The 17,283-nt window shown below is 51.3% G+C and overlaps 1 protein-coding gene across 1 annotated transcript in view; it reads left to right on the top strand.

Annotated features, from left to right (window-relative positions):
- LOC136135389 (tyrosine-protein phosphatase non-receptor type substrate 1-like) overlaps nucleotides 1-17,283 on the top strand; it is a 39,531-nt gene that overhangs the window by 8,683 nt on the left and 13,565 nt on the right. Inside the window, exons 2-4 of the mRNA XM_065893270.1 lie at nucleotides 9,109-9,462; nucleotides 15,496-15,816; nucleotides 16,402-16,731. Coding sequence (XP_065749342.1) covers nucleotides 9,109-9,462; nucleotides 15,496-15,816; nucleotides 16,402-16,731 — 1,005 coding nt within the window. The remainder of the gene's footprint in view (nucleotides 1-9,108; nucleotides 9,463-15,495; nucleotides 15,817-16,401; nucleotides 16,732-17,283) is intronic.

Below are 17,283 nucleotides of genomic sequence, written 5' to 3'. Positions count from 1 at the left end.
ATCAGCGGATAGTGTCAGCTTGGGGAAAAATCTTGTCCAGAGACTGTCTGCTGTGGGCAGCATCGTTTAATAAATGTGCGTTCCTTTTAAGGGGGCCTTTATCTCAGCTGGGAAAATGTGTGTACGTCCTTGGTAGCCTGAGAATCCAGAATCCTGAGCCAGAGGGGACCCAGTCACAGGGGGAAGAGGTCGCACGTGACTGACCTCAGTGTTATGAGTCCTGCCTCTCAGGGTCTCAGCTTCCTTACCTGTAGGAAGGGGCTGGTGACGACAGCACTTGCTTCACTAGGCCGTCATGACAGTTAAATAAATGAGGGCTCCCTGTTATGTGACCTCATCCACACGTTGTACCCATGACGCCATGGCCGGGCAGCACCAGGGCCTGTCCTAGAGTAACAGCTGGGCCTGGAGGTTGGAAGGGCACCGCCTGGGTTCTCAGCCTCTCCAAGCCTCACTTCCGGTCTTCAGTTTCTCCCTCTGCAAAATGGGGAGGTGGGAAGGAGGTCCTTAGGTTGTCAAGGACGTGGATGGTGGGTGTTAGTGCCCCTGCATGCTCTCCCAGCCTCACCTGGGCCCCACCAGGCCTGGCGAATATGAAGGGTGCTTACAGCACACACGTATCCATAGTTCTTTCCCTGCTGCTTTGCAAAGAGGGCTGCGCTGCGAGCATTTCTTCGTTGCCTCCAGATCCCGTCTAAACCTAGCAAATGCTCACCAGGGCTCTGACCCTCCCTGCCCACCCCCCCGGCCTCCCGCAAACAGCGCATATAGCCTGCCCACAGGTCCAGCTCCAAGTGGTCTTGTGCAGACATTGGGGCAGAGCTAGTTCTGCCTCAGAGAGAATCCTTAGCTTCTCAGGCTTAAGGCTGGGATCCTCTGTCATCCTCTTCATCCTTAAATATCCACTGCATGGTGACACTGCCCTGCGCGAGTGCTTCCTCTGTGCCAGGAGCAGCACTGAGCTCTTTACACACATTAGCCTGTTTCATCCTAGAAGAGCCCTAGTGTTATTATTATTATTATCATCGTCATCATTCTCATTCTACAGATGAGAAACCAGAAGTCCAAAGGGGTTAAGACACTTCCTGCGGTCTCATGAGTGGCAGAGTTAGAATCCAAACCAGAATATGCATTCAACAAATGCCAGGCACTGGTATAAACCTGAAGGAAACTGCAGGGAACAAAACTAAATCCCTCTCAAAGGGCTTATAAGTGAATCTAGGGTAGGGAGATAGATGCTAATGAAATTGACAAATGCTTGTAATATGTCAGGTGATATGTATTGTAGATACAGGGTGATATGTGTTGTAGAAAAATAAAGCAGAGCAAGGGACGTCAAGGGGGGTAGTGTTTTATATACCATGCCAAGGAAGGCCTCTTAGGCCAGAAGGAGGTGAGGCACCCAACATGCAGATATCTATGGGATGAGAGTGCCAGGCAGAGAGAATGGCAAGTGCAAAGGCCCTGAGGTGAGTAGAGAATCTGGCATGGTTGAGAGCAAGACTGCAGGGCCCTGGGGGCCACCGCAAGGATCCTGAGTCTCACTCTGAGTACAGTGAAGGGTGCAGGAGGGTTTTGCACAAAGGAATGATGTTACCTTAGGTTTTAGAGGCTCCTCTGGCTACAGGGGAGGATACATGTTACACAGAGGTGAGGTGGAGCAGGGAAGCCGGTTTGGAAGCTGAGATAACGATCTAGGTGAGGGACAGTGGTGCAGTAGAGGTGGTAGGGAGAGGTCAGAGTCTGGCCAGATCTTGGAAGGTGAGCCAGCAAGCTCTGCTAATAGCTGGCTGTGGGTCAGGAGAAAGATGGGAGTCAAGGAAACGTACAGATCTCAGGCCAGCTCTTCCAACCACTGAACATTTGGCCTTGGGGAGAGAGACGATGGTACCCCATTGTTTACAGGTGAGAAAGTGGAGGCTTAAAGAAAAGTGACTCTACCAAGTCACTCCACTAGGGCTGAAATATAAGGTCTTCTGGCTCCAGAGCCCAAGCTATGGACTGTCCTGGCACCTTAGGAGTTTACCTGCTGCATGGAAGGGGCTACCAGGGTCTGCCCTTTCGCTGCAAGGGTATGGACAGTACCCAGTTCTCTGAGTTGCCTGGAGTGGGGGTGAAGGAGAAAGTACCCTGGGCCCACTGGGCCCTCCCCCACTTTATTCACAAGGCCATGTGTATCCTCTTTTGTGCTGGTTCCAAGGCAGGTGCTAGTTTCCACCGCAGAACCTGGGGCATCTCCGCCCAATGGGTACCAGTAGACCGCTCCCAGTGATGACCTGCTGTTCAGATGGTAACTGAAGCCATCCTTTCAGGTGCTAGGTTAGCCCAGTCCCTAGCTAGCCCTTCCCCAGCTTGCTCACAGCCATTGAGCATGTCCCAAAGACTGTGCCCTGGTCCTTGAATTGTGCCAAGCCCTTTTCTCTCCTCCTCACCTTTGTGCAGAGGAAGAAAAGTTCCACCTTCTTGAATGCCTTCCCTTCTCCCCAGCCTCTGTCAGCTTTCAGGATGCAGCTCAGGGACCACAACCTCCAGGAAGTCTTCTCAGATCTCACCCCTCTTCCAATACCCTATCCCCAAGCCTCTTCTTGCTCACCCATCACCCTGCACATGATCACTGCCTGTGTCCGGGACTCTGCCCCACGATGGTGGGGATCCATCTTACTTGGCTCTGTGTCCTGTGACATCTAGGACAGGGCCTAGCAATAGAGTGAGGTTTGAAAGGGCATGAATGAATCATTCTGACTCCAGAGGAAAATCAGTGCCTAGCTGAATCAGAGCCCCAAGCTCCCCAGATGGGAACTGCAGAGTCTACACAGCCATCACCCATGCAGCCCCCTCCTGAACGCATCCTGGGGACCGTCTGCCCCACCCAGGGTCATGAGCTTCAGCAGGGCATTTCCAGGCTGGCTTCTTTACCACTGTGCCCTACGGCTAGCACCCAGTCAGTAGGTGCTCAGGAAAGGTTTGAGTCTCTGGTCAAGGGCAGGACCCTGTGCCAGGGGCCACGCATCACTTTCCCACCAGGAGCGAGATTTGAGGGAAGCATCTCCCCTGCCCTGCTTCCTCTCTCACCACGCTGTATGTGCCAGGCATGTTCACCACTGGGTACACTCACACACTTGGGTGCATGGACACACGGTGTACACAGACAGTGGTCTCCACACACGCTGGGCCCCTGCTCCCCAGCACTTAAAGCACACACCCCCTCACATTCACACTCATGTATACAGCATTTCCATCGCACACGTGCCCTCCCTGCACGCACACACACACACACTTGTGCGCACGTCCCGCTCCTATCCTCCCCTGCCCACACACATACTCTATGCACCCACATGCTCACACCCCTCCCCGATATCTGTCTGTTCACACCTTAGGTGCAGACAGACCCTCTCATGCCACCAACAGGTTCACACCCACATTCAGATACTCTCCTGGGCACAGTTCACGCCCCGCTCCTGCCGCGGTCCCTGGTCCTCTTCTGACACACTTCTGAGCTGCGCCAGAGCACGTTCCTGCTCACACGAGCGCCTTGTGCACATGCCCACCCATGCACACGTGTGTGAACACTTGTTCTTGGCGCACTTGTGCACTCGTGTACCCACTCCTGCATCTGCCCTCTTTCACTCCTGTGTGCATACTCCCATCCACGCCCCTGCACTACACACTCTCGTACGCAGACACCAAAGATACCAAAGGCAGCACCTGATGAGGTGCTGCTGTGTTGGGGGGATAAACCAGCAGCCCCCTGAGGATGGCCGAAAACGATCGAGGTCAGGAAAGGGGGATGCTGAGCTGTCCCGGCTGTGGGGGCCGCGGTGGATGCCATCTTGGGATGCCGAGCCCTGGGCACTGCCAGACCTCCGGCCATAGCCTCCCAAGCCCCGGGGTCCTTGAGTTTGTGGAAATCTGAGGGGTAACCTCCAGCCTGTCCCCAAGACCCCTGCCCTGGTGACCCACTGCTTCCAGGAGCAGGCAGGCTCCCATGCAAGTGGCAGTGAGCACCCATCAGGGGAAGGCTGGCTCTTGGGAAATGTGCGTTTCAGCTTTGCCTCTGCATCTTTATGAAGCAGGAGGGATCACACCCAGAGATCACAGTGGCCCTGTTTCCCTCCCGGCAAGTTTCAGTTCTAAGTTGATTTGTTTGTTCCATTAGAAAAGCATCCATGCTTATTTTTTCACTTCTGATGAAATTGTTTTCATCTTTTCTTAATCTCAAAAACTACACATGATCGTTGTATTAAAAAAAAAATCAAATATTTTTCCAAGTCCAATGGTCAGGTTTCAGTCCCCATCTTATTTCATCTCTCGCACCCTCCTTGGCCTATTCGTGGAGGACAAAGTGGGTGCGGTGGGGGGAAGCAGGTCATGGGGAGGGGGCAGGAGATGGGGTCAGAGGTGCCAGCAGGAGTCCCTGTCTAAAGGGTTGAGGCTCAGTCCAAATGTAGCGTTAGGGTTGTTTCTTTAAAGTCTATCTTGTCTGCTCGTGTGCAAGCCCCATGAGGCCAGGACACAGCCGTTCTGCAGCCCTGAGCTGAGGGCCTGGCTCACAGCAGATCCTGGTAATTCATCACTGTCCAGCCATGCTGTGAGCTCCCTGCATCCTGTGGACAGAGTTCCTCGTACAACAAGTACACGGGGCAGTTCCACCCACTGTGCTGACTTCTTCCATTAGATAACTTACGTGTTTTATTTCATTACTTAATATTCTTCCAAAAGCAACAAATGTTCACTACAAAAAAGAGAGAGAGACTTCAATATATTATTTGCTATAAAATAGAAAATATGCCTATCCCCGTGTCCACCCTGGTCCACGCTGGTCCCATTTCCCAGTCGTAACTTACCTCAACATCATGATGTTTATCATTCTAGGCCTTTTCTCTAGACGATTAGATCAGTCAGTCTGCAGATGTTTATTGAGCATCTGTTCTGCGCCAAGCACTGTATTTTCTTATTACCAAATGGGATACTGTAAATATTCTTTAATAGGCATCCAGTTTAGAAAATCTGAAAATACCCAAAATAGAAGGAAAAAAAGGAAAAACCCATTAGATTCATGATCCAAAGAGAGTTGTGTTTTATAGCTTTGTAGTTGTTTATACCTTGCAGTTGTTTATCTGTACGTAGTTTTAGTTTACAATGTCATGATCATACTGAAAGCAGTTTTCCTGCTTTTTTATTGCACAAGTAACACAAACAGAAGACGTAAAAGCAAAATCCCTTGGAAGTCTACTACTCACAGTTAATTACTACTAATCTTTAATATCAGATATACATTTTTTTCAAAACTAGAAGTTTGGGATCACACTGAAAACATCACTCAGGAACTGACTCTGATCTTGTAGTCTATTTCTGTGTCCATAATTATAATCCTTACATGTAGGCTTGGTCATCACGTGGGTTCATCATCAGGGGATCAGCAGCCTCCTTTTCTTGGAAATTAGAATATTTCCAATTTTTTATTTTTATAACAACACCTGAATGAATGAAGCAAAATGTTTGCACATATCCTTAGTAACCTGAGTATGATTTTACATATTTATTCACTCATATTTTAACAACATCAAAACGTTGATCACAGTTATCTTTGATGGTATTCTATGAGCTTATTATTTTCCTTTTATACTTTTTTGTTTTCTCTAAATGCTTTGCAATAAACAGATTTTATTTGCTAACCACAGTATCATTTAAAATTATGCCATGCAAAAATTTCCAGACTGCTACAGTTTCACAGTGATGGTTTTTTATGGCTGCCTGTAATTCCATCTAGTGGACAGGCTACTGTTCACTTAACCTTCCTCTGTCATTGGCCACTTGGGTTTTTTCCCAACTTTTTCAAGATCATTACATGGGAACCCCACTCCATATTCGGGGTCATGTCCTCATGGAACAGCCCAGCAAGGGCTGGAGAACAGGTTTCACACCTGTGGTACCTCCTGCCACACCGCTTTCCCAAAAGGATGTGCCACTCTCCACTCCCACCAGCATCACGTGACGATGCCCAGCTGCCCTCCTCTCCCAGAGACAGTTCAGGCCGCTAAACCATCGCTTTCTCTGCCAGCGTGATGACCCCAGGCCCAGAACCGCGGGAGTGATTTTTAACAAGGCCGATTCCCAGAACAGAACCTGCCGAGAAAAAGAAAAGCGAGCAAGCGAGGGAAAGACTCTGCTGGAAACACACACACACAAGCAGATTAAAATAATATTTGGCACTTCTGTCGCACTTTTAAAATTCTTCAAACGCTTTATAAACACTAGCTAATTAATTAAGCCTCCTAAATCTGGCTGCAGTTGGTAGAGAGAGCTCGAGAGGAGCTAAAAAAGGCGGGGCGGGGGGGGGCAGCCCCACACAACTCCAGATTTTATTGTGGCCTCCTGGCTGTGACTGCAGGCCTCCGGCTGCACAAGAATAGCCCTGCCCCAGCCGCAGGCCTGGCTCCGCACCTCCTCTTCTGCTCCCGCCTCCCTCGCCAGCTGCTGACTCACAGCCCTGTGCGGTGGTATTGATAAGGATAATAATAACCACCATTGATTGCGTGTCTATGGGCCAGGCACAGTCCCGGGCTCCAGGCTCGCCGTCTCCCAGACCTGCCTGTGACAGCCCCTTTAACAGATGAAGAAAGAGCCTCAGGGAGAGGATTTGCCCAGGAGCAAGTGAAATCCCTCCTTCCTTCATTAATGCGTTCATTCAACGTGTATTTATCAAGGGCCCGGTGTGTTCCAGGCAGTGTTCTAGGTAGGGGACTGGAAACACTTCCTTGTGGATCCTTCATCCTGCTTGGGGGGAACATGACAATCCAGAGAAAATCAAGTCTATAATAATGTATCTGTGATAATAACGGGAACAGAAACTAAAGTTTAACCAGCACCTGTGCTGCAGGCACTTATGTCCAACTGTGTCCTCATGACTGTCTTGGGGGTGTGGGTGCCAGTACCCCACTTTGTGGGTGACAGAGTGGAGGCCCAGGGAGGGCGGGGGCTGAACTGGCTGAGGGTGGACCGTGCTCTCACCCAAGCCTGCTGGCCCCAGCGCCCGTGCTTCCTGCCAGTGGCATTTCTAGTCCAGTCTCCAATGTGGAATGCAGCCCTTCGGGAGTGGTCCTGGCTGGATGCTCTTGGCAGCTGTTGATGCTGCCTGGGATCTCTCGAGGTCCCTGCCTGCCCCTGTGGGCCTCCTCCGTGTGCCTCTCACACACCTGGTCAACCGTTCCACCCCAAGCCCCTGTCCTCTGCAGACAGTGGTTTCTTCCCTGCACCATGAGGGTCAGGCTGTCCTCAGGCTGCCACTCTGCATTTCCACTCACTGGCCATGAGAAACGGGCAATCCCTGGCATGGGAGTCAGGGCTGGGACCACAGGAAGGGGATGAGAGGCCTGTCCCGAGGCCCTGGGCTTACCTGCAGTGAAGGAGTCTGTGGCTGGGTAAATACACAAGGTCTCTCTCCAGCTCAGCCAGAGGTGAGGGGCTGCTCGGGGCATCAGCTGCAACCCTGTCCAATGTACAAGGCAAGGCGGCCTCGGTCGGGACAGGACAGGGTCACATCAAGGGCCAGTGGAGCAACCAGGCAGAGGCCAGTTGGCCCATCTGCACCTCTGCCAGGCTGCTGCCACTCCGTGTCTGTCTTATTCTCTCTTCCCCCCGCCTCCTTCTCAGTCTCTCACTCCATCTCTGTCTGTCTGCCCCTCCCTCTGCCCGTCTCTGTGGTTCTCTCTCTGTCTCTGTGTGTGTGTGTATGTGTGTGTTTCTCCAAGGTCTTCATGATCTGTCCTTTCTGCCCACGCCGCACCTTGTTCAGAATCAAGGCCCTGGCTGCACCTCCCTCCGAGCCTCTACAGCACCTCTCACAGCATCCTCACCAGGCCTGTCCATCTTCCTCCTGTGTCCCCCTCCCTCCCAGCCTCCTCTACTGGGAGTCCCTGCTCATGTGCCCCAGTCCTCTCCAATATGGGGCTCGGGTCCCTCACCACCGCCAGCCTCTAGGACCCCTTCCAGCTGTCCAGCCTGGGAGCCCTGGAGGCCCGACCTGGGTCCAGCCCCTGTGTGTCCCGGCACCCAGCCTGGGCCTGGCCTGAAGGAGCATCAGCGAGATCTGGTGGGAGTGAAGTTTGAGCAGCTGACCCTCCTCATTTATTCATTGTGTGATGGCAGTAGGTTCCCCTGCGCCCAGCTTGGTGCTAAGTGACTTCTGCGTGTGATCTCATTTTCTTTTCGGAACACGCAGAGGCCTGGGGGTGGTCTACCCATCTTGTAGACGAGGAAACTGATACTAAAGCAATGCATAATCAGGTCATGGGTGAATAAAAAGTGAGCCAGGTCTCAAACCAGTTCAGATGGCTCCAAAGACCAGACCCTTCTTTTTGACACTGTCCTGGCCTAGGCATGTTGTTTGTTCCTACTAGAGATCCATGGAGACGGGCCCATAGTAACTGACAGATAAGGAGACTGAGGCTCAGAGGGCAGTAAAGGGACCTGCCCAAACTAAAGGTATCAAGCAATAGCAAGTGTGCAGTTATCGAGCATACTCACGGGCCTCCCTATGGGATCTTCACGGTCGCCTGAGTGATAGCCAAGGTCACACAGCAATAAGCCTTGAGCCGGGACTCACACCCAAGTCCTTGTACTTCACAAGTCCACGGCCCGGACGAGCCCCAACTGCTGAGTACTTTTCCAGGGCCTGCTTCCTGAGCCAGACCCAAAGCAGAATCTAAACTCCTTCTAGAGCCCCCCGCACACCATGGTGCCACCTACCTCTGAGCCTTTGCCCAGGCTGCTCCCCCTCTCAGGAACACTGTGCCCCTTTCTTTATTCCTGGTAAATTCAGATTTGAATTGAGAGCCCAGTTCAGACATGACTTCCAGAGCAGGCTCGAGTACTCAAACCTACTCTCTGCCGCATCATTTAAGCTGTCTGTGCCTCACTTCCCTCTCTTGTATTAGGGTCTCACGTTACAGGCTCATTGTGCGGGTTACATGTGATACACGTGCAAGGTGCTGAGGTCAGGTGTGACTCATGGTGCGCTAGGTCAATGAAAACTTGTTGATAAACACTTGAGAAAACGTACAGGATCACCTAAGGATGAATAAGTAACTGGATTGTGTTTCCCTCCAGGAGTGGCAGGTGAGGACGAGCTGCAGGTGATTCAGCCTGACAGGTCAGTTTCAGTTGCAGCAGGAGAGACGGCCACTCTGCGCTGCGACGTGACCTCCCTGCTCCCCGTGGGGCCCGTCAATTGGTTCAGGGGCACAGGGCCACACCGACAGTTAATCTACAGTCTCAAAAATAGCCCCTTCCCTCGAGTAACAACTGTTGCAGATACTACAAGGAGAAACAACATGGACTTTTCCATCCGCATCAGTAACATCACGCCAGCAGACACCGGTATGTACTACTGTGTGAAGTTCAAGAAAGCAAGCCCTGACGTGGAGATTAAGTCTGGACCAGGCACTCATCTCACTGTGAGTGGTGAGTATGGCCTGGGTCTCTTTTGTCCCCCTGGTCTGTGACAACAAGTCAACAAGAATGCCCTCCACCCTTTGAGAAAAAAGAAAAAAAAAAAGGATCAAGTGCGGCAGTGGGTGTTTATATCATGATCTGATTTCACTCCCTTCTACAGATCAGGGAAACTGAGGCCTGCAGAGGTCATGCTACTTGCCAAAGGCCCCACAACTGGTAAAGCTGGGAAAAGTCTGGAACCCCAGTCTGCCTGGCTCCACAACCCTTGCCTTTTCCATCCCGTCTAGCCCTTTGGTTCCAGGGATGAGGGAACTGGAGGTCTGAGCGACTTGCCCCATCACAGCCCAGGTATCACCTCCTGCCTCCAGAGAGTGCTCCCCTCAATGTGGCTGAGTCTTCTCTTTATTTAGCACCTATTGAGCACCTACTGTGTACCAGGCCCTACTCCAGATGTTATGGAAGCAGCAGTGAACAAAGCAGACAAGGCTCTTCTCCCGTGGAACTTATGTTCTCTGCCCTTCCAAAGAGAAGTCTATCCAGGGCAGGGTTTCTTTATTTCCTCTTCAGAAACATCACACTGAGAAGAAATTCCTAGAGGCATAGGTTCAGTGTTTACTCTGATGGCCCAGGCTAGAGGAGATGCCCAGAGGTTGGGTGTTTCCTGGGGGTCTGTTGGGAAAACCCTCCTGCGATTCAGGGACTGACTCACAGAGTCACTGAAGCCTCCCAGCAGAACTGGGTCATCTCAGAATGTCCCTCCCCAGAGAAGAGTTTCCCCATGTGGGTGACTTAGGGGCTGCCCCATTGAGGTAGCAAAGGCACTCATTAAGAGTTTTCTGGCAAGGACCCTGGATCCTCTTCCTAACTCCTGAATCCCGGACTGTGACACAGGGAGGACCTTATACACCATCCAGTGCAACCCCCAACGTACACATGGGGAGCCTGAGGCCAAGATGTGACAGGGACCTAGACCGCAGTCACATGGTCAGTGAGGGAATCCTTCCAGAACCCAATCTGATTCCAGGCCAGACTCCTTCCTGCACCACCATTGGAACTGGTTTCATGGAAGAGCCTGGCACATAGAGGGGACAAGATTAAAGCTCCTTGAATTAACCATTGAACAGGGAGCCTTTTCATAGGTTTCCCCAAGGTTCAGAATGCCCCTCACATTCAGGCCCTGAGGCCCAAGGTGACTGGGAACCTCTCCCTATTTTTAGCCACAATTCCCTCATTCCATATCAGCACCTGGAGCTGCCCAGTGTTTCAACAGCTGCAAAGCACTCAGCATATGGAGACAGCGTCTGTCAGTCTTTTGTTGACAAATATCAAGTTGTTCCCAAACTTAGGATATTAGAACAGCACTGCAGTGGATAATCTTGTCCTGCATCACTCTACGCAAGTGGGAGATGCCGCTGGAAGTGGCATTGCTAGATCATGGACTATGCATATTTTAATTCGTGTGGATATTGCCAAATTTCCCTCCTAGATGTGGTAGCAATCGAATCTCCCCATTACCCCTGGACATAGGGAAGGTGCCTTTATCCTGACTTTGCAGCTATTACTAAACTTCCCAGGTGGTGGTTCCCTTGCTCAGCCAATCACAGCTAGTAAGTGGCTCCACCACCACTCAGATCTGCTGCCTCCCAGGAGGCTGCTCGTCCTCTTCCCCAGGCCGCCTGCCCAGAGGATTCCCTGGATGAGAAGGGAGTGAGGGGAGGGGACCAGGGAACAGCAGCCTGACAGACGCTGAATGTTCCTCATGGCCTTTTCTCCCTATAACCAGTGCTCAGAAGGAAGGGCTGTCTGTTTTCCCTTCCACAGATAAGGACACTGAGGCTCAGAAAGGGATGTGGCTGGTGAGCAGGTAGGGGAGCCAAGACTGAACCCCCAGCGTCTTGACTCACACCCTGCTCTCTGCACCCTCACTGTGCTTGTCAGAGTTTAGAGGAAGCTTCAACCCTCTCCTATAAAATCCTGTATTGTTCTGTTCTTCAGTAGTAACTAGGAGAAAAAGTCCCGTGTGAGAGGCAGGACTACCTTTACAAGCAGATCAGACAGATACTACAGTGTCTCGTGATGTCCTGAACATGTTCCTAAAAGACACACTTAAAAGCACCAGGAATCTTTTTTCCACCATTGTTGTGATCTTGCTTCTTCACTAGGCCTCATGGGGGAGCAGCTCCGGGAAGTGTAGCGTGGACAGCCCAGAGAGGGGCCAGTGCAGTCCCAGCAGCACCATGCACGCCCATTCCTGGCTCTGCAGGCCGAGGATGAGGAGGGGGAGGTGCTCCCTAGAGGGCGCTGGGGGCCCCGCGCGAGCGAGAGTTCATATTCTAGACTCAGGTGTCAGGGGCCCATGTCTTCCCTTGTTGCTACAGGGTCCCCAGGCCTGGGCACTCAGAGGCCACTCCTCCCTGTAGCTGCTTGAAGTCAAGAATCTCAGCGGGAAAAGGGGAGGGTGGTGGTCAGTGTGGGGGCTTGTGAAGGTGGGGTGCTTGCTCTGCTGATGGCCATGAAGGCTTGGAGGTGACAGGAAACACTTCTGGGACACAGTGGGTGGGGAGGGTGAGGAGACAGTCCCTCCATTTCTCTCAGCCTCAGTTTTCTCATCTGTAAAATGGTGATCATCATGGTCTCCTTTCAGGAGAGTTGGAATGAGGTGCTCTGTCTAAATCACCAGCACAGAGTAGGGGCCCCCCAGTCGAGGTGTTTTTTTCAAGGCTGTGACCCAGTTCCCTGTACTGGGCCCCATTTCCTCACGTGTAGAAAGAGGATAATCACACAGCCTTTGCATTATGTCCTGAGGGTACAACGACCTGGTGACAGGACAGCCCCTCAGGGAGCGATGGTGCTGGCCTCCCAGGCTGTGTGATCTTGGGCATATCTCAGTTCCCTCTAGTCCTCAGTTTCCCCATCTGTGCAGTGGTGGTAATCACGCTGCCTTTCAGGGGTCTGTGATGACTCGAGAGCATCTGGGAAGGCCTGGATGGGGTGGACTGGGTATCACTGAGCTCAGTGCACAGCAGTTGAGAGCCTGGGCCGAGCCCCCCCTGCCTGGGCCTCCATCCCAGCTCTGCCCCGTCCCGGCTCTGGGACCTCTGACAAGTCCCTCCCCACACTGGGGCTCAGTGTCCTCGTCCATCAGTGACAGCACCGCCCTTATAGAGCTGCTGCAGGGACTGAATGAAGGATACATGTCAAGAGCTTAGAGCAGAGCCTGGCACCCGGAACGTGTTCCACCAACGTGAGCTCTAATGTGCTGGAGCCAGAGGACCTCAGATGGGTCACTTTCCCTCCAGGACCAAGTACAACTGGAGTTGGGGTGGGGCTGGGTGCCTTCCAACCTCAGCTGCTCATTTGAATCACCTGGGAGACAGTGAAGAGCTCCCGCGACCCTATCCGCACCCTAGAAATTCTGATTTAATTGGCCAGACGTGGGCCTGGGCAGGTGAGCGTTTTAACTCCTGTGGAGGACGCTCGTGCCCAGCCTGGACAGAGGAGCCCTGATCTACATGTCCTCTGAGGTCACAGAGGGAAGGCTGTGGTTTTTCCCTGACAAAGGTGGGTCCCCCGTGGCGCCTGAGTTGTAAGAACAGTTCTTCCGGGTGTGGGTGCTTCAGAATAGTCCAGGACAGTGACAGCTTTTAGGAGGCCCAAAGAAGTCAGCCTGAGTGGAGAGGCAGAGACACCTCCCCGGTGAGCTCATCTGGGCTGAGAGGGGCTTCCTGTCCACTCAGACCACCCTATTCAAACCCGAGCTTCATCTCTGGGGAAACTTTCCCATATTTTAAACACGTGTGTGTGTGTGTGTGTGTGTGTGTGTGTGTGTGTAAACAGGTGCTAGAATCCCTGTAGACTCTGTGCTCAGCCCTCCTGCCTCAGTACACCACAGTGACACTGACCAAGTCTAACGTGTTCCCTCCTTTCAAAATGCTTCCAGCTTCTGTAAAGGGCTGACCTGCAGGAAAATGCCTATGATCCCTTGTGTGTTTTGAAAGCCGGTTCCCCCACATTTTTCCCTGAGGGGATTATTTTTAAAAAGGGGGAGAGAATCATTATTTGGTGGTTTCCTGCTCCTTTATTCATGTGGATTTTTCATGGCAACTGCAGGGAACAAGATTTGAGACTTTTCTTGCTTTTTCCATAATACTTTTGTTTTGCCTTCCTACTTAGAGAATAAATACATAGTTTCAGACGTAGGAATGACCAGATCTTATGATTAAGATGTTATTGTATTATTGATTAAGCAACTATATGCCAGGCTCTGTGTTTTACATACATCCTCACTCATCTTACCAAGTGGTGCTTTATCCACTTTGTCTAGAATCAGACACTGAGGCTTAAGAATAAAGATCAGAGACCCTAAAATCAGTCAGTCCTGTGTGCAGTGAGATGAGCTCTGACCTTTCCTCGCTGGGTGACCTTGGCCAGCTGCATCCTCCCTGAGCCTCATCCCATAAATGGGGCCACTCTCGAGCTTCCCTCTCAGGACTGATGTGGGGAATGAGAGAGCTGAGGTTCCTAGAGGAATCAGCCAAGCTCCAGGCTCCCCAAAACTCTCTATAAGTGCTAACTGATCACAGTGTCTGCTCCCTTTACTTACGTCCAGGATGCTGGTGTTTTTATGACTTGATTTATTCAAGTAACACCTCCTTACTATGTCCTCAAAATGTCTGATGAGTTTTAGGAAGCAAGTTAAATATTTACAAATGCAAATATTTATAATAGTTGCTGTCTGCCAACTTTTACAGGAGGTGTTACGTAATAACGAACAATTTGGAAACACCCTAGAGGACCCTTCTACAGGGAGAAACTGCCCTCACTTTTTTTTTTATATATATAAATTTATTTATTTATTTATTTATGGCTGTGCTGGGTCTTCGTTTCTGTGCGAGGGCTTTCTCTAGTTGCGGCGAGCGGGGGCCTCTCACTATCACGGCCTCTCTTGTTGCGGAGCACAGGCTCCAGACACGTAAGCTCAGTAGTTGTGGCTCACGGGCCTAGTTGCTCCGCGGCATGTGGGATCTTCCCGACCCAGGGCTCGAACCCGTGTCCCCTGCATTGGCAGGCGGATTCTTAACCGCTGCGCCACTAGGGAAGCCCCTGCCCTCACTTTTGATTTGCTGATTTGTGTACATTTTCAGGACACAAGAGGTGCTTCTGCTGCTTCATAGGCCTGTGTCTATGTCTCTTCTGATTTAATAACAATTAAGAAATTAACCACCTTTGGTTTCTTAGCACTCAATGATCTTTGTTTCAACCTAAAACTGACCCAGGAGAGGAACCCAGATTCAGGAAAACATCCCTTTGCTCCCTTCCTTTCAAATTCAAGGATTGGCACATTAGTCCTACTGGAATATTTGTGGAAAGAATGAAAACTATGCAGTAAATTCATAAACACCTGAAGGGACAGCTCTGGATATAAATACAGTCTGGGTTAAAGAGGGATCTGTGTTTGTTTAATTTTGAGAATCATCTTGTGTTTTACTCATAGCAAAAATCCTCCCACTGCCTGATTTAACCCTCACTGCATCCCAGGAAGGGTAATGCCTGCTGTCCCCTTTCACAGACGAGGAGCTGGGAGGTGCCATGGCCACAGCTCTCGTTGGACGGTCAGCCTGGTTCAGCTTCCATGTGGTCCCGCTATGACCCCGCTTCCCCTGCATTTATTTCTGGAAACACTTCTCCGAACTTACCTAAGTTTTCCAGGGGGAGCCCAGCTAGCAACAGTTAATAGGAGAGTAAGACCAATCTGTACTTTTGTTCCTTTGCCCAAACTGGTGGGAAATCACCTGGCAGATGTAAGAAGGTGGACTTTGAACTCAGGCCTGGAATTCGATGTCAGCCCTGCCCCTGACTCAGAGTCACGTCTGGGAACCTGTGTGTCTCCTCTGTCAGATGAGGTTGATGACACTGCCCTCCCAGAACTATTTGAAGAATTTAAAACATAACATGTGTGGTGGTTCTTAACTGTGTCACATTTTTATCATTAGTGATGATAATGGCAATCATGTTCATCATTTATAAATGTTCCTTTTGTAGCCAAACCCTCTCCTCCTGTGGTATCAGGCCCCACAGTGAGGGTCGCACCTGAGCAGACAGTGAGCTTCACCTGCAAATCCCACGGGTTCTCCCCCAGAAACATCTCCCTGAAATGGTTCAAAAATGGCAATGAGCTCTCAGCCTCCCAGACCGACGTGGAACCAGAGGGAAACAACGTTTCCTACAGCATCTCCAGCACAACCAAGGTGGTGCTGGCCCCGGGGGATGTTCGCTCCCAGGTCATCTGCGAGGTGACCCACATCACCCTGCAGGGAGACCCTCCTCTTCGTGGGACAGCCAACTTGTCTGAGACCATCCGAGGTAGAAGCCCCTCACGCCAGCCTAAGCCCACACCTGCCCTCAAGGCCCCAGCCTGTTCCTCCTCCCTGCTTTTTGCTCCAGGCCTCAAATTGCCTGGAATCTCCTTCCTGACAGTCCTGCCCCATCACCAGGCTCCTAGATGAGCTGGTCACTAACTACTGTTTTAACGGCAGCTGCCAGGTGGACACCCATCATGTGCCAAGCACTGTGCTAAGTAGTTTCCTTTACTTTATCAATAGTTTCTCCAGCTACTGAGCACCTACTATCAGCCAGGCCCCTATGTGCTTGGTGATTCCGTATATTTTGCTGCAGTTATTATATTCCAACTGCATGCCAGAGGCTGTGCTTGTAGATGGCACACGTTATTAACCTACTAGGAGCCCAGTCCTTGAGCACCTACTGTGCGCCCTGCAGTGTGCTTATGATTTCATTTATATGCAAAGAGACCCTCGGTGTTTGAGCACCTGCTGCGTGCCTGACTCTGTCCTCTGGTGACTCCCTTGCTGTGCTGGAAGCTGTTATCCAGCCCCTCTCCTGTGACCTGTTGCTTCCATAAGGTCAGAGCTTCTGCCTATGCTGTTTCAGTTCCGCCTACCTTGACGATTACCCAACACCCCAGGGTGGGGAACCAGGTGAATGTCACCTGCCAGGTGAACAAGTTCTACCCCCAGCGCCTACAGCTGACCTGGTTGGAGAACGGAAATGTGTCCCGAATGGACATGGCCTCGACCCTCATAGAGAACAAGGACGGGACCTTTAACCGGACGAGCTCGCTCCTGGTGAACTCATCTGCCCACAGGGAGGCTGTGCTGCTCACCTGCCAGGTGGAGCATGACGGACAGCCGGCGGTCACCAAAAACCACACCCTGGAGGCCTCTGCTCCCCAGAAGAACCAGGATGCAGATCAACGTATTGGTGAGGCCTCCACTCCAACTGACCCAGTTCTTTACCTTTTTTTTAATACTAAAGGTAGTAATTCATGCTTTTTATAGAACAATCTAGAAGTGAATAGATGTAAAATAGAACTTTAGAGTGAGTTCCCGCCCCCAAACCCCACACCCCCAAGAGTGACCACTTGTTAGAGTTTGGTATATTCTTTACAGATCTTTTGACATAAATATCCATGAAAGAAAGAAAGTAGGGAAGGAGAGAGATCGTCCAGTCCATAGCATCCTACCTCTTGCTTTCTTTCACTAACAGTGATTGTTTTCACCGTTCCATGTCCGCCCTCCTCACTCTGGCTTGCTCTTTCTTTCCTGGGCCTTGTCTCCCTGGCTGCCATCGCAAGGGTGCCCCACTGGGAGGAGGGATGGGGGCTTCAGGGTGTCTGTGGCTTACCTCAAGTAAAATCAATGCTGCACTAAATGTCCTTGTACACATTCTGTTACATGCACAGCTATTTCTGTGGGACGATTCCCAGGGAACATTTCTAGGCCCATTTAAGGTGATGGTGACGCTGCCATCCTT

The sequence above is a fragment of the Phocoena phocoena genome, chromosome 15 (genome assembly GCF_963924675.1).
Source record: "Phocoena phocoena chromosome 15, mPhoPho1.1, whole genome shotgun sequence".
Lineage (NCBI taxonomy): Eukaryota > Metazoa > Chordata > Mammalia > Artiodactyla > Phocoenidae > Phocoena > Phocoena phocoena.
This window is presented reverse-complemented; position numbering and strand designations above follow the sequence as displayed.